Genomic DNA, 25,796 nt, shown 5'->3' with positions numbered 1-25,796 from the left:
AGCAAGTTACTTACATTTCTTTTATTCTCTTATTTTCTGTTTGCTTTTAACAACCATCCCTGGAATATATGAATGTAGGTGCTTTCTGAGTCAATGTTGTACCTGCACTCCATTTCCTGAATGAAAAGATGTTTGGTGGAGACAATGCCTAGTATCTTGTTCTTTAAATGTTTGGTTGCTTTGTATCTAATTTCTAGCTGTTTGTCAAGCAACATGTCTAACCCATGGATGTTGACTGCATTCAGTGTGACCTGTGTCCTACAAACCTGTCCACATGGTTGTTGCATGAATAGTCCCCACAAGCACATCTTGTATGGTGTGGCACACCAGCTATGTCTGGGCTTGCACATGTAGGGGACAAGATCCAAGTCAGATCACTTCAGGCTCAGCAATCTTTGGTCTAAACATGTCTAAAGATACATATTTCAAAATACAGGTTTGCATCACTAGGCATGTTTTGAATCTATCTTCTAAATGTGCAACTAGTTGGATTTTTGTACTACTCTAACATTGCATTCGCTATTAAAGTTATGGAGAGATTGATATAAAGGTCATTTATGATAGCTTTCATTAGTGATGCAGATGGCACACGCTAGACATGCTTGGTAAGAAGAAATGTCACAAACTCAAATTATAAAGCTTTCTAGAAATAAAGCAGTTAGACAATACAATGAAGGAAATAAGAAGGACATTCTATCATTCACTGTTATTAAAGGACATTGTAGCTTCAAGTTGATAAGTGTCACTTAAGAACTTCATCAGCTTTTCATCATCTAATTACTCAGTTACATTTTTATTTCAGATATTGATGAGTGCCTTGAAGACACCAATATTTGCCTTGGAGGAAACTGCATGAATACCGATGGATCTTACAAATGCTCTTGTCTAGATGGTTTCCAGCAGATTGCCAATAGGGGATGTCAAGGTAGGAATTAGCTGTTAAAAATAACTGGGTCGCTTTTATAAATGTACAAGTCTAAAATCATAATTTGTGATGGTCATCAGTCATGACAATGAGGATAAATTATTTTTATTTATGATTGGTAACACTTGCGTACTCTGTTCACTTCATACTATTGCCTCTAAATACAAACTGAAAAATGCTTTCAAGAGGCTTAAATTTCAGTCTTCTGAACTTGAAGGAAGAACTCTACTAGAATTAACAGAGATGCAGTGCTGCATTTTCCCAAATCTATGAGCATTTATTTTGACACAATCTAATCCTCTGTGTTTGTGGATAGATGCTGTAACAGAGCAGTACAGCTCATGTCGAATCACGTTAGGTAAACATGTCTCATCCCTAACACATTCTGCAGCACTTGGTGGAGGATGAGGAGGAAGAGAATGTGTTACCTGAGGCTAAATCAACATTGCTAAGCCCAGAAAAAGTACTTCCCAGCTTAGGGTCTGAAGAATCCTAACTGTGTTGACACAACATTTAGGCATGCCTCAGCGTTCCCTTCTACCTTCCATTATTATGAGACGGGAAGCATGATATTAGAGCTGGAAGTTGGTAGCGTGCTCTTGCTGTTGTTGAGCTGTTACAGGATTTAACAGTACAATTTTTACTACTCAGAGATGGAAATCTTGAATGTATGTTCTTGTCCTCTATTGTGGACTGAGCAAAACTAGCCATACGAATATAATAACCGATTGCTTTTTTTTTTCCCCATCAGATGGAAAATAATTTTAAATGACTGAAAATCAATCAGAATTCTGTAATAACAACAAAAAATACATTGAAAAAAAAATAACAGAACTTGAGTGGAGTGATCAGGGGTATGGCAAAAGTCCAAGATAATAGACCACTAGGGTAGAGCAATCATATGGTAAGCTTAATATGAGCATACAACATGTATTTTAATAGAGTAATGTGCATGCTGAAGAAGGAATCTCAGCCACATGGGTAGTTTAATGGATTTCCTTCTGAAGCACAGAGACTGAAAAGGATGTAGGGGTCAGAGATAGGTAGCTAAATATGGGCTTTCGCTGCAACCCTGTGGCCAGTAGGACTAATGCACTTCCTGAAAGATAGAATAAGCAGAATATCTAGCAGGAGAATGAAAATATTATTTACCTCTATTTTGCAATTGATGCAACTGCTCTTGGCACGTGGGACATCTGGGAGCTCACATGGATGCTGACGAGCTGAACGGAGTTCGGGGATTAACCCATATATACAACAGCTGGAGGTAAAAGGAATGAATGATTTAAAAACTTCTATTTGGTTGAAGAAAAAAAAAAAAGGGCAGGTGATTTGATCACAGCCTGATTTCCTTCAAAGGAAGTCAAAGTTCAAAATAGAGAGCTGTTAAATTATACTGGCAAATGTGTCACAGAATGCAGTGCCTGCAAAGCTGCATCTGGACTAATTCAGGTTAGAAATTAGGAACACTTATTTTGGTAAGGAGCAAAGTTACAGAGAGTCCAAAACATCAGAAGGTACGTAGAGGGCTCTTAAGGCAAAGAGAAACTTTAATTTTGTTCTCCTGTTTTTTTAATACATTATTTTACCCTTGTGTAACAAGCTGTTCTGGCATTTTAAAAAACAACACAAAAACACCACCACACAGCTCAGACCTGAGAGCAGCGTGTGTGCTAGGAAGGTACTGAGCTGCCCTTGCCAGTGCTGACCTTATGGGATTTAGACAAACTCAGAGAGCTTCGTAGAGTATCTCATTGGTCTCCATTTAACTTGAATTAAGAGAAGTCTTTTCCCTATGCACCTCATACAGATACTGCCCTTCCTCCAGCTGTCTTTGTTCTTCCCATTTGTGCCATGCCTTCAGGACGCGAGCCTAGAAGGATTTATACACGCAGGATGCAATCAGTCCATATCTATAGAAAATCTATAACGCCATCATGGGACTTTAAATGATAGTACTGAAATCATAACTTCCCTGTTCTTTCGAAGTTATTGCCTGTTTCATTGCACTTTGTATGGCTGTAACAATAGCTGGAATCTAAGCAACAAAGACAGTGAAGAGGAAGAAATCCTGCTATCCTGTGAGATGGAGCCAGCTGAGAATTCTCCTAGTAGAAGAATACATGTTGGCTTGTACAGAGCTTATACTGACATCTCAGAAATCATTCTCATCGGCTCATCCTCACTGCAGACAGCAGTACATGGGATGTATTATACATTTAAACATACAGGTTTTTAAAATGTTCCCACAGGATTTGCTTGCTCCTGAAAATGAACACAATTTGCATAGCTGGTAGAAGCTGCTTTTTAAGAATAATCGAACTTAGGATTGGTGTTAAGGTAATGATTGCTTGCGAAGCTGTTAATGTCTCTCCTTTCAGATATCAATGAATGTGAGAGATCTGACCTCTGTTCACCTCATGGAGAGTGTCTAAACACAGATGGTTCCTACCAGTGCATATGTGAGCAGGGCTTTTCTGTGTCTGCAGACGGCCGAACTTGTGAAGGTGAGACAAGTCGCAGTAATTCGTGAGCTTCCCCCTAATTCACTAATAGCATTCCCATTGATTTGCTGATACTGGCTGGGGTGGGCGGGGGGGAAGCAGTCTGTTTTTATGTACTATTCCAGAACCGTTATTAACTCAGCAATCTGCCACCTAAAGGTCTTTTCTGGTGTTTTTCTAAGAAATGCATGATGTGATAAATTGCTGTTTATGTCATAATAAGTACAACAAGAAATATACAAATTGGGAGACACAATGGAGCTGAAGATTGTTAGAAGCTGTGCTTTACTTCAAAAAGTCTAGAATTTACATTAACCGAGGGATGTTATTTGGTTATTGTATGAGAGATTTCCCTGTTCCTAATGGAAAGCACACACTTTGTAGTGATGCTGATTCACTTAATTTGAACTTGTGCTCAGCGATACCAAGGAGATATGTGGCTTTGTGACAGTGATACGGATAGAAAATATGAATTCCCCTAACTGTGAGTGGCTGTGCTTATGGATGAAAGAATTTTCCAAGGCAAGAAGCCTTGTGGGGAGAGTAACAATTCTGAAGAGGAGGAAGTTTGTATATGCTGTATTAGTTCAGCAGGATGCGTGCAGAGAAGATAACCTGGGCAGGGATAGTTCAGTGTTAAAACCTTGCAGTAGTGGATCTCAAACATCCAAAACATAAGCAAGCTGTTCCCTATCCTAGATTATAAGCCAGTAAATTCTTACATGATTGATTTTCCATGGGCCAGCTCTTCTCATCACTTTGCTTAGGTCTAATGAAAAGACTCTTCCTTCTACGGAGAAGATGCATGGAAACTTCTGTAACATTTATTCAGTCTACTATTAGCAGAGGGAAGACAGAATTATTATTTGAGCTGAACTTGTTAAAGTACTATGACAACTAAGGAAATCAAGTTGGTAAGGGAATATTGTTATGCTGATGTAAGAGAATGTATGCTATATATTTAAATTCAGCATGACATCAAACATGCTATTTGTGCTTTACTTACTTTTGATAACTAAAAACTCCTGTAGATATTTTGTTGCTTTTTCATCTCTAAACATTTATTTTGTCATAATGTTATAGAAAAGCCTGGTAATTAGGCTAGAGAGGGTGACCTTGAATAGGCCCAGTGACACATGGAGAAGCCAGTATTATATGATTTCAAGTAATGGGGCAATTCCAACTTTTCTAGTTACCAGTTGCTAAAAATCATGTTCTTAGACTCTTTTGGCAGCACATATACATTTCACCCAGTCTTTATATAGGCCATGGTTAAATATCTTCTATTTATCAGCAAGAAAAGTAATAGCAGGTGTTTTGCCTTATGGTTGAGCACAGTTTTAAAAAGAGAATGAGGGAAGAATGTAGCTGGCTATTAGTAGAAACCAAACGTTTACCAGCCTTGTGGAATCAAACTCTCAGAAATCAAAAAAGACAACACTGAACAGAAACACAACTAAAAAAGTTAATGGCATCTGATTTTAGGAGGTAGACCAGAAACTGAATCCTCTCTGTATTAATCTCTGACAGTTAATAAGCAGTACTTAAGGAAGGGTTATTATCACGTATGATACAGCAGTATGTAGGTAGTCTTCATTAAAATAAAAAGGCCGGAGTTTACTAAATAGCAAAGGATGAAATCACCAGATAGATCCGTTTCCAGGAGCATGAGTAGTTTTGGAAAATTTTTAGTGAAGAATGAAAAAAAGCACAAAACCAGGTCACTGTGCTTCACAAGTAATTGGTGTTGTGTATGGAATACAGATCAGACTTCAGCACTTGGAAAAGTATTTTAATAACTTGGCGAAACAGGGGGACTTCTAGTCTTCTGAAGTAGCAGCTCTCATTTTTTACTGTGACTAGTTTCTCCGTTCTGTCATTTTAATAATAACAATTCTAGAGTTGAAGAAAATCATTTAAGGGAGGGAAGCACTGAAGACTTCAGTGTTTAATTAATATTCCCTGCTCAGTTAATATTTGTTCTGATGTTAGTTTCAAGAGTCAGCTTGCAAAAGGACAAGATGAAACAATAAGATTAGAAACAGAAAGAATGTGTGACATTCCAGGTACTGAGAAAGGATGTGGCTTCAAGCTGCAGAAGCTACTGTTCTTTACACGAGGTGCCTCTGAATGTATCTCCAGTTAAGGGAGTGAGGACTGCTTATGCCATCAGAGAAAGAAGGTGAGGAAATTTTGCTGGATTTGGATGCTTTTCTGTACCTGGAGAACACATTTTCCATATCTCCAAGCTTTTTTTGTATGAATTTAATCTTTGAAGAGTCAGAAACAACAACAACGTAAAACAGTAAGAAGCCCTTGTAGTTCAGTTCTGGTATGGAGTTTTTATGGCCATGGCCAAAGCAAACTGAACAGCTGTGCAGACTGTGTCTTCTTCCATGGTGCAGACAAACTTTTGTTGTGGTGCTGACATTTCACTGCTTCATGGCCCCGGGCTCAGCAATTTAGCTGTGCCATGCCCTCAGAACAGGAGGCTCTTATAGCACTCCATAGCTCCCTGTGGAGCTCTCTGGGGTTCCTGTAAGGGTATCTTACCCAGCTGGTTGCTAGTTAACTGTCTTGGCAAAACTCAACTTAGAGGTTCTCTGATGCTGAAGTCAATGCCCTGCACAAAGCGCCTCTTCTGTTTTCATGTCAAATCTTATCTGTCTCTCAGTGGCTCCCTCACTTTTCCCTCTCTCTGCTCCAAGCCCGTATCCCCAGTGTCAGCATCAACAGGCACTCCAAAGTAATTTATGTATTCTTTCAGAGCTCTCCAGTGTCTGCTTGCCTTCAGTTGCCATCTTGTAAATTTTATGCAGTAGGCAACTTAATTTTCACCAAGTCTCTGATATAAATACTGAGGTAAGAAAGCTTTTGCCAAACTTGGATTCAGGTATTCATCTCCATAGTGCCCCTGTGAGCTCTTTCTTTGTTTTGCAATGAATAAAGAACAATCATAATCTTCACCAACTTCAATAATGTTTCCTGATAGAGATGTGTTAGGGCAACTGTTTTTTAATGGGATGCTAAAGAAAGAAGGAAAACAAAGGGAAAAACAAGAGTCTGTCTTGCCGTATTACAATCTTTCAATGACCATCCGGAATCCCTGTCTCTATATGATCAATCTTTAGTCAGGTATTCACTGTCCTGATTCTAACTTGGGGGTGTTTTGAACGGCCTTGGAAAGTCTCAGTGCCACAGCTGTTCTTCTAAGCAGTGTACAAAACTGTCCTGACAGAGATTTTGCAATGTAAATTGATTTCAGTGAGATTTACATATTTGTGCCTGAGGTTATGTATTCCTTCACTTAGTTCACGTTGCAAAGGATTGTTGAGTAGGAACAGGCTCGAGTGCACAAGCATTGCCTTTCTTTACACCTTGATGATGTTAGATCAAAGGAGTTTGGGTTAAAGCAGGCAGCACTGAGTCACGGATTCTAAAGCAATCATAATTAGAGGGCTACTTTAGTCACTGCACACACATAGGATGTATTTATTTCATATTTAATTTTTTCCCTTGCTCTGTCTCTATATAGCAAGAGAATTGCCAATTACAAGGTTCATGCTTTACAGCATCATTAAAGGAACAAATGCCCTTTCCGGCTGTAAAACAGGCATCCTTTGAATGAGCTGTCTAGACAAAGGAAAATATTTGGTACTTGGACCTTCTCTGTAATTTCCCATGCACTGAAAGATCCAGTCATGTTCAGACTGTGTGCTTCTTTAAGACAAAGCCATCTCCTGTGGATATACTATATACTTAATTAGGACACCTGTTACAATCACAGATTTTATTTCTGCAGATTTCCAGTCTGTGACCTTAGTTTACTGAAGAACATAATCCATTCTGCTATCTGTTTCCTTTAATATTTAGGCATTCAGAAGAAGAAATACTGTAATTCATGTAATTCCAAAATCCCCAGTTGTAGTCTCTCCTGTCTGAGCTTTCAGCAGTGTGAACGTCCTGTGGCTCAGGAACTTCTGTTATTAAACTATAGCTAGCCACTAAAAATACAAGCACTGCATTATTGTCTGTTTTCTTAAATTCCTGGCTGTCAATCCACCACTGCTTACTCAATTTGAATTCCCCTAACTGGGCTTTCTGAATAAAAGATATAGTGTTAAGATTTCTTTTTTTACCGGATATATGAAACTCCGGATGAGGCTTAAAATCAACCTGAAGTATGTCATACAGGTCTAGTGCTCAGTAGCAAAAGTGAAGGTTCACAAAAACACAACTGTGTGACTGCTGGTGTACAAGTTTTATCTCCATTCTCCCAGTAACCCCATATGCATCCTTTCACTATTCCATCACTGGAATACTTGACCTTTCACCTTTGACAGTGTCTTTTAATACAGGTCTATGTTGTTTGCTCTTACTGCTGAATTAATTCCACTGAGGAGGGTTTGTGGTGGACGTCAAAAAGTCCAGCATCCCAAAAGCACCCTTATTTTCACATTCAGTTCCTTCAGAATAAACACAGTAGCAATTGTATTCTGTGCCAAATACAAATTGCACTTTATAGAATTCATTATTTTGTCTGTTTAATAAATCAAGACGTGAAGCTCATAAAAACTTCTACTGACAAAACCAACAAACCAAATAAAATATTCTGCAAGTTCCATCTGCAAGTGTTCTTAAAATATAATTGATTATATTCATAAATGTCTCATAGATTTCAGTGTATTTAGTACATTCAGTTTTTGCATGAAGTTTGCATTTTAGCTGAATGTAGTTAACCAGTGGATCAGTTCAGTGAGAGGTGAGTTTTCCTTCACTTACTCTACCTTAAAATGATATTAGAGGCCTTCATGGAAAGTACAGTTCCACAATTTATTCGTCAAAAAAGAACTACTAGAGGTGTTTTTTTAACCTATTAATTTAAGAGTTCAGGCTACATGATGTGGATGTCTCTTCTGGTCTTCAAAGTGGATAAGCTGTTCTAAACCTGTCGAACAGTGCTGCTCACCTGTTCAAACACATCCTTTGTGTCAATGCAGGATTTGGTTCTCCCAGCCCAAGTTCAGTGAGTGCATAAGGCCTTTGCTAGAGGTACAGTGGTGGTAGGCTCCATCACGTGGTCTGCTCTAATGAGCAGGATTAACGATCTAGCTAATAACGAGGTAAATCAAAAGTGAGTCACTTTTTTCACCATTTAAAATGTAATTATCTCAGAGGCACGGAACGTAATTCCAGGTGAACAGCAGCCTTACTTAACAGTCACAATGGATTTTAGGAAAGAAAACTAGCAATGACGTCTCCACTTCGAACTGCAGAGGAATTCAGAAGGCAGAAGGTACTGATCCTGGTATCCTGGCAGGTTCCCAGCTTTTTGAGTTAATGTTCTTCCTGAAAAACACACAATGACATGTTAAATGACCACAGATGCTCAGGGCCATGGTTTTAGGTCTTGATTCAAGTAAAGATAGAAATAATATATTCCAAGCACTTGTGATGCACTTACAAAAATAAACCAGATTCTGTCACAAGGAGCTCTGCTTCATTGCAGGCTGGTGGGCAGCTGAGTCAAGAACAGACTTACTCATGCAGTGACTTGTAAGGCCAGTAAACCACAAATGGGAACTACAAATGAAAGAACTGGTATAGAAGGCATGCAGGCGTTGTAATTACTTTGCCTACCTTCATAAGATTATTCATATGTGTAAACTTTGAGGATTAAAACCAGAAGGCACATGCTGCAGATATTTACCACTTAAGCATGCACCACAAAATTCTTCTCTGTGCCAACTGGCAGAATGAGATCCGTGCAGCGCTTCCATGTCCCACATAAACTCTTTGGCCTGCATTCAGCACTTCTGCAGAAGGAATGTAACCATACTCTTAAGCTCTTCTTGCACGAGGGCTTCAGTTTCACATATGCTGTTGACTGTGTAACACCACGCTGACAGAACCTGTAGGAAATGCAGAGATGGTCATGTTTGAACTGTGTCTTATTCTGCACTATCACAGCATCGTGCCGATGTTGGGCAGGTTGGTGATACACATGGGATGCAGTTTAAAAAAAAAAAAGATTGTCTGACATGAGATATCTCCAGTGAAATTAACAGTGAAACTATTTCTAAACTTGTATGTCTTCCTGCTTCATTTTAGGCTTTGGGGTCTGTCCTTTCTGTGTTCCTTTCCATTGTGCAGAGGCATCACAGCTATCTGCAAAAACAGCCCTCCAGTTGTTTTCCTGCACTCCTCGTGCATGTCTGTTTTGACTGTCACATGGCTGATGTTAAATACTTCCTTGCAGACGTTGATGAATGTGTGAATGGCACAATGTGTGGCAGCCATGGGTTCTGTGAAAACATGGATGGCTCCTACCGCTGCCTGTGTTACCAGGGCTACCAGGACTCACAGGATGGGCAAGGATGCACAGGTGAGCTCCCACTTGCAAGTGGTCTCGCTTGTAAGGTTCTAGCAAGCAAAAAGCAGCTGATAAGCAAAATGCATTTCCTCATAAGGACTTATTTCTTATTTCACTGTTTTTATTGAAGTTGTGCCATGTGCTAGCAAAATAAAGTTGAGCTGTGCTTTGCTCACTGAACGCTGTTCCAGGTGGAAATATAACTGTTCAGCCATGTAGTGAAATCTTGTTACTAGAACGGTACAGAGACTGACAGCAAATAAGCTGAACCACTCATTAGAAAAAGATAAAAACAAGAAAATGTACTGTTTCTGAATGTCAGAACCACGCACAGGTATAAATTCTGACAGTGAATTTAATGCTTTGGCCTATTTAAATGCAACATCTGTTTAGTCTCTTAACTGAATAACCAGAACTCTGTAGTACCTCCTACAGGAAATGAAGTCTGGCATGTGGTACATGCAGACTGAATTAGATGGCACGCCTCCCTAGGCACAGTGTATTTCAACATATTTTAACATTGACTTCAAGCCCCAGTAAAGACACCCATCACCATGAAAAGATGTGAGATTTTCATACGTGTGTAAATAGTGCCCGTTTCCTTTTAAGTAATAGGTTTCTCTGACTGTTGATAATAGCATTGGTTGGTCCTAACAAGTGTCTGAGGCAGCGCATGTTTCTAATAGAAACTTAGTACCAGGTCAAGGCATGGTACTCATTAAACAATTTATTCAAGCAGAATTAGGATGAGACTCGGTCTTTCAGTTCTTACCTTCTTAAATACACAGTCCTGGGAATAGAGTGGACAGTTGTAAAATGTTTGTACATTTCAATGCAGGTTATTTAGCAAAAGAATTTTAGGAAAAATGTAAGTTCCTGGCCAGGCAACATTCTACAAAGGTAAAACGCATACTTATAAAAAATAGACATATACAAAGCAGTGTTCAATCACATGAGTAGATTTTCATTCTTCCTGTATAAAAGGCAAGAAGGATAAAAGACTGCCTCACAAATTACACTTTAGACTGTAGTCAATTACAGATATTTCTGAACCATAACAACAAAATTGTAACTTTCAGATTCTGCCACTAGTAGAAAGAATAAGTAGTTTTCAACAGTAAACTTTAATAGCCTAAAAGGGAATAAAGTCATTCTGAGAATATTTGGTGACCTCTGATTAAACAGCAGACAATTTTCCCATCAACTGGAAGGATTTCAGGGTGGACTAATTAGTAGGTGTATGGGATCCAAGTGAAAAATAAGTGGGTTTTTTTTTTTGTTTGTTTAATAGTTGGCCAGTTGCAGTTATTAGTTTGGAGCATCTGAAGGTGGGAGAGGAAACTTGTGCTGTTCTGCAGGAAAATAACCCTTGTGTGCTGCAGTGCAACCTGCAAGGACTCACGAATACAGAGCACGTGCAGGGGAGGTGCAGGTGGAGAATTCATTGTTCAGTGGATGTTCACAGGAAAAATGGGATTCTGAGAGGAAAAGGGAACTGTCTTTTTATAGCGCAGTCTGCATCACAGCACTTATTTCACTCCCTGCCTTTAGGGGAAGTTCGATGGTAAAGAGAACAGATTTGGTAGTAGTAGCTCTTTTAAGAAAACAAATGAAATGAGACTCAATTTTAAAGCCCAAGGAAATGGTGCTGAGAAAAGAAAGTATTTAGAAATGAAAATGAAACTCCCCAATAAAGAAACAGAAGTAAACTGGTGTTGCAGTCTCCTAGCAGTACCCAAACAGCACCAATATTTTTATTAACTGCACCGTGGCTTTCAGGTACCTTTACTTCAAAGGACCTAAGTACTCGTTTATGAGCCCACTTTGCTATTAGTGAGGTTTTAATCCTTCCCCAGAGATCACATCTGAGATCTGGCAGACGATACTGGCACAGGTACAGCAGATAAAAGAATAAACTGTCAGTAGTGGCTCTGAATTGATTTAAATTTCTGCCTTTTTCCCCAGATGTGAATGAATGTGAAATGCTGAGCGGGGTATGTGGTGAAGCCCTCTGTGAAAATGTCGACGGTTCTTTCCTGTGCCTGTGTTCTGATGAAAACCAGGAGTATGATCCTATGACCGGACAGTGTCGCTTCCGTACCTCACCAGGTAAAATACCAGCAGATTTTTGCACGCTTGGCATGATTTTCAGTGAATATGTAACCTGTGTGAAGGTAAAGTTGGTAAAAATTCTTGTGTTAATAACAGAAAACTAAAACTTGGTTGTCCTGAATGTGCGTGCATGAGAGGAGCTGTGTCTGGAACTAAACAGTGTTACCAGTGCATCGCTAGCAGTGAAAATATACCAGAAGTACCCTTTGAAGTTTCTTATACCAACAACCTTGGTAGTAACAGTGAACACTTACAGCAGTTAAGATCAAACAATCTCACATTTGCTGTGCTGTAGCAACGAAATGTGGTATGACATCAACTCTACGGCATGAGTGATTTTTTTAATATATTTTTACAGTGATCTATCAGTATTCTTGGACAGTGTTCAAGGGAGAGTATAATTAAAACCAAAATTTGTATATAAATACATATATTACGCTATTTCTCATAGCGTTAAATAGTGCCAATCTGAGTCCTCAGAAAAGGTGATTAGGAAAGCCTAAAGGCTGAACTGTCAGTGTCTGTGCTCACTTTGCACATTTTACCCCATCTCTTGTCCTGTTTCTCCTCACTGTCCATCTTAAAAGATTTGTGAGGTTTTGTTGAGGTGTTCTGGTTGTTGTGAATACCGCTGGAAATACGTTCTTTAAGAACAAACTTTGAACTCATGAATTGGCCTCCAGTTTTCTACACTGATCCAATCTGGAGCGAAGCGACCCCGTATAGGGAGCAAGAGAGAATAAACAAAGGAGTTAACTTGCACGTTTTTCCCCCTCTGGAATGTAAATCTTGGTATTTTCCTGTTTTCTTCTTGCACTGTAGTCAGTTGTAGCTACTGGAGCACTTTAAAAAACCTGACTCTTCTGCTGGATGCAGACTCTAGAACTTAGAAAGCTGCAGCTATTTTCAGGTATGGCTCAGACTTGTAAACAAGGTTGAAACATCTGCAACACAAGCGCAGCAAGTATTTAGATCCTTGAATGTAGCACTCAGCAGTACTCAAGATGTTGCCTGTGAAATACCATTAACAGCTGACCGACAAACTGAAACTTCCACAAAACCTTGTGAGAAAGATTCAGATTTACAGGAATGAAAAAAGGAAGAGAGGTGAAGCAGAAGCCCCATGTCCAGGGGCATTGCCTCTACTCCTCTTTGTGAGCAGCGCTTTTGGTCCTGCAGTACCTTTCTACCATGAAACACAATAGGCAATAACTGATGCTAACTAAAGTAGCAGCATTTGAATTTATTCCATGAACTGATGGAAGATGGACATTGTTTTCTCCCGCTTAGAAGAAATACGATCACTTATTTAGGGCAAGATAATGAACAGTACTGGGATTTATAAATAAAAGTCAGAGATACGGTATCCAATCATGGTATGAATACCTCAACTGATCCATATTAAATCAAAATCAATCCCCTCCAATCTAACCAACTGCCTCCTCAAAAAATATTGAGGTGTCTAAGTAACAGTTGATAAATGTGAGCATAAAGCTTCCTTGAAGCTAGAAATTTAGTGCCTGAGCACAAACTCTAAACTTCACAAGCTTTCCCGGTTTCCTAATCAGTAGGACTTGAAGGGAAACTTTGTTCTCGGATTACTTTTGTTTTACAGCAATGTATCCATGGTTTTCTAAGCTATGTCACAATCTGAGTTTCAGTCATCTATGAAAATGTGGCCTCAGATACCATTTGTAAACATGCATCACTTCTACTACTTCCTGAATTGTATATACGACTGTGTCTGTATATACACTACACACGCATTAGGTGGTGTAGCTTGCCACATGCAAAGCCAGCTGAGAAATCTGAGAAGACTGCACCTTAACTGTAGGTGCATACTAATATATTTTTACTTTATTCCTGAAAATGGAGCTCAGAAAGTGTGTTACTGGTGCCATGTGCTCAGTCACTCGAGTCTTTGCTGAGGTTTTAGAAGTCGTGAATTTGTAACAATTCACACATTTTCGTTTTAGCAACTACATCACTGATTCGGTGTGCAAATAAGAGGTGGTTATAAGGTAGAAAAGATCTCATCCATTAAATTTATTTTAAGGGCTTGTCTCAGACCATTTCTTAGTTATATAAATGTGTATGCTGCAGTCTAATCACATACTAATGTCCTGATTACCCACTACGTCCTCTAATGCTAACAAACAGTCATATACTGAAGTGTATTGTTAGATCAAGGTTACGTTAAGGTGTATGAGTCCACTTCTGATAAATACTTTATACTGCATCTAGCAGCAGATAGATTCTGTCTTCCAGGCTGTTAATTTAACAGTTGTAACAACCTGATAAAACTACTTTACTTCCGTGAATATGATTTAGCCGGGAAGTATTGGTAATGGTTGGACTAGATGGTCTTCTAGGTCTTTTCCAACCTTGATAATTCTGTGATTCTGTGCCTTAGACAGAGGGATAGAATCATAGAATCAATTACCCAGGTTGGAAAAGACCTTGACAAGTCAACCGCAGCCTAACCGTTGTACCTAAATTCTAACAATCCTCTGCTAAATCATATCCATGAGCACCACATTTTATGTTTTCTAGCAACAGCAAAAAAATGCAAAACAAGCAACAGTATGAAACAGCAAGTCTATTTCCTATCATATTTGGTCCAAATACTTACTGAAACTGCTTTCAAAAACAACCTGCTTACTAAATGGTTAATAGTGCACAAGAGTAATTACAAGCTTGTAGACACAGACCCATCTTGATTTAAAAGAAATAATAATAATAAAATTTGTGTCTGATTCGCTTTCCAAACATTCATGAAGCCTGCTTGACTAACCCTCAGACACAGCTGTGTAAACAACAGACCTTTAAGCTGCTGAACAGATAATGGGAGGAGAATCCAACACATCGTATGTAAAATGGGAATAAACAATCACACCATGAGGTTGCCTCCCCTTCCTCTTGGGGCAGCTTCTGGTGCTGTTTCTCTGGTAAACAGCATGAAAAGTGCAGTGCATTTTCTCCTGCTGAAGCGTTTGGCTTTGATTCAGTTAGACAGATGGCGGGCAGCCAAAGAAAATGTATAATTTGGTGGCTCGAGTACTGCTCTCTCACCTTGGAATATCAGATTTAGTTCCCTAGTTTCTGTGACACACGATAGTCTTAACTTGGTTCCTATTGGACAGCAACCGATACCACAAAACCACCGTACTTTATGAAATTCAGCACATTATGGAAAATGGTAATTATCTGATGAGGGGATTCCACAGACTAAACTAACAAAGATGAAATAAGCACTCAGCTGGGTGTTTCCTTTAATGTACAACTTAGTTATATTGGCAAAGGAGCAAAGGAAAACTTGCCTTGTAGGTGGCAACATTGTACTACATTTGAGCAGAGGTGTTTGCCAGCTCCACAATCTCCAAAAACAGACGGGTGCTTTTCTGAGGAAAACAGAAATAAATCTAATTGTCTGTTTAGAATGAGAAGCCAAAAGAACTATTGCACACATTCATACTATTAGAGCGCAGTAACAGGCAATCCGTGCTGCTTTTCTCAGAATGAATCTATTATTCTGCAGGCTCAGTAGAGCTGCCTTGTCTCACCTGCTTGCAAAACGAGTACAGGAAGGCAGAACAGGCTTTAGGTCATGAGCTGGAGTTCCTTCAGCATCTGTTGGGCAGTCACTACCTTTGAGATCCCACCTCACAGCCATTTCTTTTTATGTGAGGGGGATGAGGAAGAAAGACGCATTCAGTAACTTGTGTGAAGAGGCTGAGTGCTGCCTCTGTGAGGCAGGCAGACAAGTGGTCAAGTGAATGTGGTTCTTCCAGCTACGCAATGACTTTGTGCACTGGAGCCTTGAGTGTCTTCCTGAGTTTTAATTCCCACCTGGACACATTAATGACAGTTCTCTGCTGCTTGGCATGCTGTGCAGCAGACTGAGACGAAGCAGATGAACTCTCAAGCAGTGGAAAATCAATCAATATGCAATTATTTGTAGTGTGTTTTGATGAATTTCAGTAATTCTAATCTAAGTGCTCAGCATGAGGCATTTCCCAAGAAGAAAAGGGAGTAAACTTCAAGGTTTATTAAAAAAAACTCCTGAACAAAGTTTTTGTTTTGACTAATAAATGTGAGCAACTTCGTTACATTACAGATGGCACACGAAAAGTTTGTCACATTGATCAAGTGCGATGAACAACTTTATGTGATAGTTTCTATTACTGAGCTCTTGAAGAGAATTTTTATGCAAGTGCAAGGTTAGATGGACAGGACTCTGGAAATACAGAAGCTTCAACTATGTATTCCTTTTCAAACTCACTCCTTTGTGTACTTAAGGAGCTCCTTGCTTTTAAAAGTCTTTAACTGTTAATGTCTTTTATTGGATCTATGGGAAAGAGTGCTTTTCCTCAAGTCCTTATGTATACACAACAGGAGAGGACCCACTCAACTGCAAAGGGCAGAAAATACTATTTCTTGGCTGGATGCCTGTAAAGCCTATTTTAAAGTAAAACGCAGAGTCAGTTAACTCGACATCTGTATTATATTCCTCTGCTCACTGCAGAGTTGCGCAGTGACTTTTGCCAAAATCATGAAGGACTCTGTTTTCAAGTATGGACTGTGCTATTTTTCTCTAGTAAAATCAGAAGGAAATGTTCATTCTTTGGAGAATCAGTCCTTTCCAGTTTGTGCCTCACCTTCTTTATCTTTAAAATGAGGTCGTGTAATGTTTGCTCATGTCTGTGAAGGACATCAAGGTTCATACATGAAAAGCACCACGTCAGGCACAATAGTTAGATAGGTAGGCATGGCAGCTGGTAGTTCACACAGCACTTGAAAGTGAAGGAAATGCAAGTATGAAAAATTCCATTTTCGGTTGGAGCATGGGACTGATAAAGAACAGTTATGAACTCCCATCGTTCTTCCCAAGAACAAAAAGGTGAGAACAGAACTTGTATCTGTTTTCTTCTCAACCAGGTAACAGCACTCTTCACTGCAGTGACTTCAGAACTGTGACTCATGTGGTTCTGTAAAACGGATCTATTTATTTCACATATAACCTTACACAGATGTTCTCTTCGCTTTTAGAATTGCCAATAGAGCCTGATCTACATGAAGATGGAAAGAAGGAGTGCTACTACAATCTGAATGATGCTAACTTCTGTGACAATGTGCTTGCGTCCAATGTAACCAAACAAGAATGCTGCTGTACTTTGGGTGCTGGCTGGGGTGATAACTGTGAAATCTTCCCATGCCCTGTCTTTGGAACTGGTAAGATGAAGCTGTCCATCCACATGTAGATTTTTGAAGCATTGCATTTTTGTTAACTTTCGTATGCTTTGCTGTCAGAGAAGGCTTTCACATTAGATTCCGTGTTCTGTAGAATATCGCCATGACTTTTTCAGGGGAGATTTCAGTCAATAGGAATAACTAATATCTGGCCTAAATCCATTGGCTTTGCCACAGTTAAGCTAGGGATAAAATGGCCTGTTACCAGGCAGCATTATCTCCAAAAGATTTTAAACAAACATGGATTCTCACAGAAGGTATAGATGCTCTGGCATCATTTTAGTTAGATTTTTTTTCCCCACAAGCTGGAAAACAAAGGTAAGCATCACATGTTTTTGAATCTGTAGTTATTCCTCATAACGTTGTTTCTACACCACTATGAATTACTGGTATACATTATGATGCTAGTTTTACATTTTGCTATTTACTGATCAATACAGCTAATCATGCCATCTGCAGACTATTGTGTAACCTCTAAACATTAAATGAGAAGAACACAGCCATATGATACTCATCACAAATACTGAAAACAGTACTTGAAATATAAACAGTGACAGCTGAAATTCAGTATCCAGCTGGAAAAAATCACATTAAAAGAGAACATGCTTAAACTTTCTGATATTAAATACTAAAGGTTAGTTTATACTCACATGCATCATCTTGTTTAGTTCCTGTTTTAACTATAGTTTAAAATCAGTGAAACTGTAATGAAGCACATTAGGGAAACACTCTGCTTGGATAGGTTTACTTGATTCTGTACAGTCTCCAAGACAGTTTAAACAATTTTCCTCTGTAACCCATACAATGTTCTCCCATTGCAGTCAATTAATGTTTTCTCTGAAATATATTCACAGTGGGTTGTATCTCAGTTGGGATATGTCTACGCTGCAGCTTGCAGTGCAGCTCGGAAAGGCCAAAACTAGCTTTAATTACAACAGTTTTGCTACTGGTATTGTTATAACAGCAGTGCACCATGTGATCCAACGAGGACGATATTCTCCCGACAAGAAGCAAGATAAATGTGTTTACATTCAACTCTGTGATAGCTGGGTATCTTAGCTCTGTTTTTCAAAGCTACCTCTGCCAGCTGAGAGCAGGAAAAAGTTGCGCTGTAGAATTAGCATCACCCATTTAGGATGCATGATGGCCTGATAGACGTGAATAAGGCAGAAGGTTGCCTCAGATCTCTCAAACTACCCTGAAACATGTGTATAACAAGTATATGCAAGTACGTTTGTCTGGAAAGTGTAATTTTTGTTTTGTTTTTTTTTCCCCCCTCTTGTAGCTGAATTCACTGATTTGTGTCCTGAAGGGAAAGGCTTCATTCCCTCTGGAGAATCATCTTACGGGCTTCTTGCGGAGAATTACAAAGGTCAGTGCTGACTTGTATCAATTAATTCAGAATTTCTGGTAGTTAATTAACTAGAGATTTGAGCTCTTTACTACACAGGGACGTGGGAAAGATACTGAAAGTTGTGAGGCACAAACGCCCAGATTCATTCTAATTTGGGCATTTAAACTGGGTTCTTGTGTAAGACCTTCACTCTCTGGAAGTGTCTCTTTGTTGACCAACGTAGAGTGAGTAGAGGAAAAGGTGTCATGAGATCACTCCAGACCTGTGACTGGTGACATGAGATGCTGGCTAGGCTGAGTTTCCATCTAGACAAGTCTATTACAGAGCTACTCTTTAAGCACCTAACATTCTGTGAGGGTAGTTTGTGTGAGGATTGTTTAAGTGTGTTACTTATCTGTATAGAGATGTAGGTTTGGTACACAGTGTGTGCACACAATGTCCAGATGTTTCAAACCAAATCTGTGTTGGTTTTGTTGTGCTACCTCAGGGCTGGTAACATCTCTCTAGCTGCCATGAGTACTGGAGGATGGAAATATTTCATCTGGAAATATCCTCAACATCTCCCTGCCATAATAAGACTCCTTCTGTTTTTATAAGTGTATTTTGTAATAACCTTAGGAACGGCACAGAGGACAGACAATAAATGGACGAGTCCTTTTAATAATGTGATCTTTCTCTGTTACACTAACTCATGTTTCTGTTGCTCTTGTCAGCGAACTTCTTCTCATAGGAAAAACTCCTGTTTCATTTGAAATTATCTGTCAGGAGTGAATATGTTCAGCCAGCCTTCCTTGACTTCACTCCCAGGTTCTCCCACCTTTCCCCAGACAGACCTCTGTTCCATAGTGAAAAGAAAGACATGTACAGACATCCAGCTAAATAACATTTCTTATTAATCTTTGCCTTGTCCTTGCTGCTGAATAGTCCAACTTAAAATATTTCATGATTGAAGCCACTTAGGGGCTGGAAGAGTGACTGTAAAAACAAATAACTTTATTTTTCCTTTAGTACCTCTGGAAAAGTATTTGAATAATTTGCCTTTAAAACTGATGTTCAACTGGAAATGACAGCTTGAGGCTGAAGTATGCATTTATTGGGGAGTAAATCTATAGAAGACAGTGGTTTGAGACAACTGGTATTGAGAGAAAATCACCTACTTTACACTGTGCTTGTTATTGCTGTTTTTATTACTAACCTTGCTACAACAGAGTGTTTTAGCAGTCTAACAGATAAGTTGAGCAAATGAAAGAGGGTTGGAAGAAAAGAAGTGAAAGGAATTCCAACACTAACAAATACATAAATACATGGCCGGGAACAAAAACGTGTACAACTGTGAAATGGCATGTATGAGCTGGCATATGTCTGATGGGAAACCTCCCTGAAAACATTTAGCCTCATCTGAAAGTGTGATGGATTCTCTTTGTCACTTGATGGCTCTAGGAACCGCAGCACTGCATTTTGCAACAGACACAGTTATTCCTATGGGGAAGGAAGTCTCCAGTGAACTTTTCGAATAATGAAATCACAAGCAGTGCCAATAGGAGGAATCTCTGCTACACACAGAGTCACCAAACTGTGGGGAGAGAAAGAGAGCAGTGACAAAAGTCAGTAACTGTAACTGCTTAGTTAGTTCTGTAGTTAGATGGTGTGATTTGATTGGATTTCATGGTGAGAATCCCTTGGGTAAAGCAAATTATATTGGAAAGAATAGGCCTGGCCATATTGAGTCTATTTTGCTTGCCTGAAGGATAGATAGAGAAGCTGCAGGTTCTCCCAGTGGCACAGGCTTTACTCTTGTAGCAGTTCATCTACCATATGTGTGTGCCATAAGAGTTAATCTGACTAGAGAAAGTGACAGTGCACAAGTTTTCTCTTTTCCATTTTAGCTATCTGCAAACCATTGTCTCTTCTGTACCAGATTTGTTTTTCTCTATGGATATCTGTGCTGCTAGGCCTCTCTGTTTAAAGTGCACTTTACTTGAACAGAGATGTGTAAGGGCTTTATTCCATTCTGCTCCTCTATGTGGCCTTGTAGTAATTATGATAATGCAGCCTTTAATGTTTTCTTTTCAGATGCTGATGAATGCCAGCTCTTTGGACAAGAAATCTGTAAAAATGGCTTCTGTTTGAATACACAGCCAGGTTATGAGTGCTACTGCAAACAAGGCACATACTATGACCCTGTTAAGCTCCAGTGCTTTGGTAAGTTTATTTAAAGTGGTCTTGTCACTGTAATGGTATGCAGATGGGCAAAACAAGCAGACTCAAAAGGCTGAATTCCCACCAGAACCGCAGTACTCCCAGTAAGGGGAGGTATGCAGGGCCTCCAAACTCCTGTAGTAGCAGCTTTTTCAGAGGCACTGGGTCATTTCTCTTCCCTTCTGCTTGGCTGGGCAGCAATTTTGGCTGACACGGTAATGGCACGTAGAGCAGAGTTTGCTTTATTTGATTCCTTTCTAAGCAAATTGCTCCCAAGAGTTTACATCTCCAAAACAGCTCCTTGTGCTCCCTCGAGTGTAGTTTAGAGCTGCTGCCTGCCCTTATCCAGGCAGCACGATGATCAGAGGTAGCTCCCTTCCTATAAACGCACACTGCTGCTTTACTGCACCAGCTAATATTTAGCTTTCTGCTCTTTGTACGTGGAGCAAAACACTTCAAGTCACTATGGTGAAGCCCAGCATGCATTTGTTAAGCGTGCTGGTTTCAGTATAATAAATCAACACAGGTATGGTTTTTTGGTTGGTTTTTTTTGTTTTTTGTTTTTTTTTTAGGGACAGATTATTTTTCACCAGGAGTTAAAATGCAACGTGAAATTCCAGTTCAGGTCACTGAAGCTCAGTTTAGTCTGCAGAATTTTGTACTCCCTTGGTTCTGGTATTCAGCTCAAAATTACTGGCTTTTATTTTGTAAGCAAATAACATTGTAAAATGTGCAGAACAGCATAATGGAAGGAAGTAATTTTTGCAACCGCAATAAGAGAGTCTTTCACCTTGGGTTTCTAAGAATGTTTCTTTTACAAGGTTTTGTTGCTTTTGTTTTTTGTTTTTCTTTGATAATTTAAGGTGATTTATTTTAAGTAAGGCATTTTCTTCCCTTTGGGCTAAATTTCTGCTTTTCTTCTCCAACCCAAACGAAGAAACATCGTGGCCAGATAAGTTAATCCTCCCTCCTGATGAGCTCCCAGAGAGTCTCGAGAGTACGCCCACCTCTAATGCCTGCTAGTACTATCCTAAAGGGATAGGAACTTGTGAAGCAGCTGCTGCTGTGCTGGATGCAGGGTATGCCTGGTACTCCTGCCTCTGCAAGCCTCCTCATCCCGATGCTTCCTGGTATCTGAGGATTAGAGAGCAGCATCCTGCTCATCTGTCTGTTCTTTTCTATGGGCACAGGCAGGATTTCAGTACTCAGCATTAGACATGCAGCGAAATCTGCTCCTAATGTAAGGAAATATAAACACTGATTAACACGATACGACTGCTTTGTGCTGGCTTTCCTTGATACATTTCCTTCCATTTTAAAGACACAGATGAATGTCAGGACCCAAACAGCTGTATTGATGGCCAGTGCATTAACACAGAAGGATCTTACAACTGTTTCTGTACACACCCAATGGTTTTGGACGCAACAGAAAAGCGATGCATCAGACCAGCAGATTCGAGTGGTATGATCCATTATATATATTCCTGGAGTGAGTACACCTCTACAAGGTGGTGCTGACATGGCTACAGACCACAGTGAGCTTAGTCTGGGTTGTGCTTGGATGAGCCTGCATTTTTTTTTTTCCCCCAAGAGGATTTTGGAGGGCATTGCTTAGTTCATCACCTGTTTATCCAGAAGGCAACATGGTGCAGGACTCCACAGGGCTCTACCTTGCCATGTTAGACAGGAGATTGCTGCAAGTATCAACTGATTTGGGCTGGGGAGTTTTCCACTGCTGATTCACCAGCTCTGCATTGTCCTCTTACAGCTTTTTATGTAAAGAAATGCATCTTGTTAGCAGGCTCTGTGAGACTTGGAGTTGGCTATGGGCTAACTCTGCAGTCCACTCTAAGTCCATGCTAATTCAGATTGAATGATTGTGAGCTTCTACCATTAGAATAAAAACAGGAATAACAAGACATAGAAGAAAATAACTTAGATTATATCTGTGCTTTCAATTGGTTAATATTTGAGGGTACATCAGGCTCATATTTTCAAGCTGTGAGCTGCAATGACACTATTTAAATAGTTTTTTTTTCCATGTTCTTTTGATTTCAGTAGACACTGATTTCTGAAGAAGATGTCAGCTATTCTGAGATTCTTAGAAGTATTTCAGAAATCCAGAGCATTATTCAGTCTGTACAGCTTAGTCTATGCCATGCTCAGCTTTTAAAGAAACATTACAGTGTTTTATATTCGTACTGGCATTGTATAACCACAATCCAGACCTCCGGTCCCTGCAACTCTCAATAAATATTCCTAAGGTGCTTCTGTGAAAGGAAATGTGGATATGTGGACCAAGTACCTGGTTTAGTTATGCAGAATTACAGAACTGGTATTTTTGAGGAGCAATATAGGCATCCTCTTGCCAGGAACTGTGAAAGAACAACAACATTCCTATGGTTCAATCTTGAGTTAAACAAACCGAAAGCAGGATTGTTCTTTGCTTTCATCTAGGATTTGAAGAGAAAAGGACCCAAAAGGGTGTTCCATCATTCAGTACTGCAGCCAATACAGCAATGACATTTTCACCCAGCACAAAGCACTCAAGCCTTGTATCACTACTGGCACCATCCTCCCTGCTGCAAAGGACAGCATATGCTAGTTCCTCTGCTACCAGCAGAATTGGGAGCTGGTTGCAGATAACCAATGCTGCTCTTCATTGCATGTTCTGGCAAGTTCTTAGCAGAGTATCTACCTAGATCTTTACACTTGCAGAACACACTGTAGATTTTTATTGTATACTTACCTGTGCACTACTGCATCTTGTGGCTGTATCATGTAAAAATGCAGTTAATATTTGCATGATCTTGGCTTGTGACAACTCTTATTTTTTGTTCTGTGTCAGAACAAAATCAGAACATTTCAGATGTTTTTACAAAACAACTGTGCTGCGTTTTTTTTCTTTCCAAGTAGATGAAGTTTGCCATTCTTCTCTCTCTGACCAACAGCGATCAGATTGCTAGGACTGGGAAATAGGAGTTGCTGCTAAGAATTTTATAAGATATAGTATGCCTCTGAAACATTCCAGCTCTGACAAAAATACATGTTTCCTTAATGTTTGTAAGAATGTGACAGTAATTCACAGCAGCATTCCATCTCTAACAATAGCTGTAAGTGGATTGTTAGGGACCAGAAGAGCAGATAAACAATACTTCCCCTCATCCTCCACCCCCCAACATTCTCCCAGCCTCTAACTATTTTCAGCAGATGGGGTTTCATGAGTCTGATGCAGTTTGTTTAGTTAATGGGACTCTTCCAAGTATTTATCCAACCTCCTGTTGAGCCCATGTAAAACTGTCATTCAACTCTGTCCCAGCAGTAATAGTTCCTTCTTGATACCATTGCTGATCATGTAAAAAAAGCAAAGTAACCCTTATTAAAGGCTCATTCCAGTAATTCCCCAAATATTCACCTATATGTCCTAACGCTGTTCTTTTTTTAGAGAACAGCCAACCTGAATCTCCCCTGGCACAATTAGAGGCCATTCCCTATAGTCCTATAACGAATTATTAATAATTATTGTCAACTGTTAATAATTACTACTAATAATTATCATTAATGAATGGTTATTTCCTTTGGAATTTTAGTTTTTGTGTATTTTGTATCTAATAATGCCATTGAAAACTCAAGATCTCAAGGGATGAGTTACAAAGCATATAAAAATGCTAAAATTTTTATTTAGTAAAGTCTGTTTTGTCATGGATTCAAGAACAGTAAAGTTAGGTTCATCTCTAGTGTGTATTTACAAAACTCTACATTATGCCAGTATCTTTTTTAAAAATAATAGTGCTGCAAAGGTGATTTAATACTGTCTTCTCCATCAGAACAAACTGAAGAAACTGAGGTCTACCAGGATCTTTGCTGGCAGCATCTAAGTGACGATTTTGTTTGTAGTCGACCTCTGGTTGGAAAGCAGACTACATACACTGAGTGCTGTTGCTTGTATGGCGAAGCCTGGGGCATGCAGTGCGCCTTGTGTCCAATGAAAGAATCAGGTAAGGAAATGAACACTTCCGTTCTTGGAACAAATTCTGACATAGTTAATTAGTTTAATCTCTTGCATCTCTACCTGGGCTAATACTGAACAAAATACCCATAACCCTTCAAAAGCTGATGGAAATTGTTCTTCCAAATTAAGGGGAAGTCATTACAGTCCAGATTTTGAAAATGTACTGCTTTTATTCTTTGGCACTTAATGGACCCACTTCTTTTGGGGGAATCTCTCAGTGACTGTCAGTGTAGGACCCTGGTGAAAATAGAGCATCTTAAGGGTAGCAGAATTCCTTACCATGAATAAGAAATTAAAAATCTACCTCTGAAAAGATCTACACAGTTCATGTGCACAGACATGCTAATACTCACCAGGCTATGGAAACTTTTCCAGTTTTTGCTGCAGGTATTACACACATTTTCAGCATGATGTTCTGCCAGGCTGGCTGCAAATGGATGTTTGCTTGATAAGGGTTTGCTAAACAGTGGTTTCAAATCAGCAGATCAAAGTAATTGTTGTTATTGTATGGTTGCATGCTTGGTTATTGTGAAATGTTTAGAGAAGCAATTTAATATAGGTAAGGGAAATGGAGTATGAATAAGGACTAAAGGATTTCCAAGGATGTTAAAGCATGTTGTAGAGCACAAACTGACTAACAGATCGTATTTTTTAATGTCTACATTTTGGTTTAGTGTTTAGAAATTAGATATTGTTCCTAGATACTTCAAGTGGAAACTATGTCTTGTGGCGAATACAAAAGCTAAACAGATACAGAGATACATTGTTATTGACAAACACACATTTTCTGTGAGTTGAGGACTGGAGAAGAGACCCATGGAAGTAACAGGGTTGTGTGTCAGCACATAAGGTGACACATCAGTACCTTAAACAGCCCTGGTATTAGAGAATCTGGTACCGTACTATAACTTGTATGCAATCAGAGTAACTTTTTCACCAGTAGAAACTATTGAAGGGCCTAGTTTGGGTGTGACTTTCTTACCAAGTGTCTTTCAGAGATATGGTTCAAAGTACACAGAAAAGCTTATCAAAGTATTAACAGAGCTGTGTTCTTGTCTGATTGGGTT

The 25,796-nt window shown here is 39.3% G+C and overlaps 1 protein-coding gene across 12 annotated transcripts in view; it reads left to right on the top strand.

The window, feature by feature from the left end:
- LTBP1 (latent transforming growth factor beta binding protein 1) overlaps positions 1 to 25,796 on the top strand; it is a 164,943-nt gene that overhangs the window by 126,795 nt on the left and 12,352 nt on the right. For 6 of the 12 annotated variants that reach the window (XM_085543230.1, XM_015857700.3, XM_085543229.1 and 3 more), the window contains 9 exons: positions 803 to 925; positions 3,307 to 3,432; positions 9,689 to 9,814; positions 11,768 to 11,911; positions 16,964 to 17,146; positions 18,450 to 18,536; positions 20,592 to 20,720; positions 22,039 to 22,179; positions 24,545 to 24,715. In XM_085543230.1, coding sequence (XP_085399356.1) covers positions 803 to 925; positions 3,307 to 3,432; positions 9,689 to 9,814; positions 11,768 to 11,911; positions 16,964 to 17,146; positions 18,450 to 18,536; positions 20,592 to 20,720; positions 22,039 to 22,179; positions 24,545 to 24,715 — 1,230 coding nt within the window. The remainder of the gene's footprint in view (positions 1 to 802; positions 926 to 3,306; positions 3,433 to 9,688; positions 9,815 to 11,767; positions 11,912 to 16,963; positions 17,147 to 18,449; positions 18,537 to 20,591; positions 20,721 to 22,038; positions 22,180 to 24,544; positions 24,716 to 25,796) is intronic. The other 6 variants (XM_085543233.1, XM_085543232.1, XM_085543231.1 and 3 more) reach the window with 2 other exon arrangements.

The sequence above is a fragment of the Coturnix japonica genome, chromosome 3, assembly GCF_054131305.1.
Source record: "Coturnix japonica strain WE chromosome 3, WE-NBRP24, whole genome shotgun sequence".
NCBI classification, from domain to species: domain Eukaryota; kingdom Metazoa; phylum Chordata; class Aves; order Galliformes; family Phasianidae; genus Coturnix; species Coturnix japonica.
The sequence above is the reverse complement of the archived record's forward strand: the minus strand, read 5'-3'. Positions and strand labels throughout refer to the sequence as shown.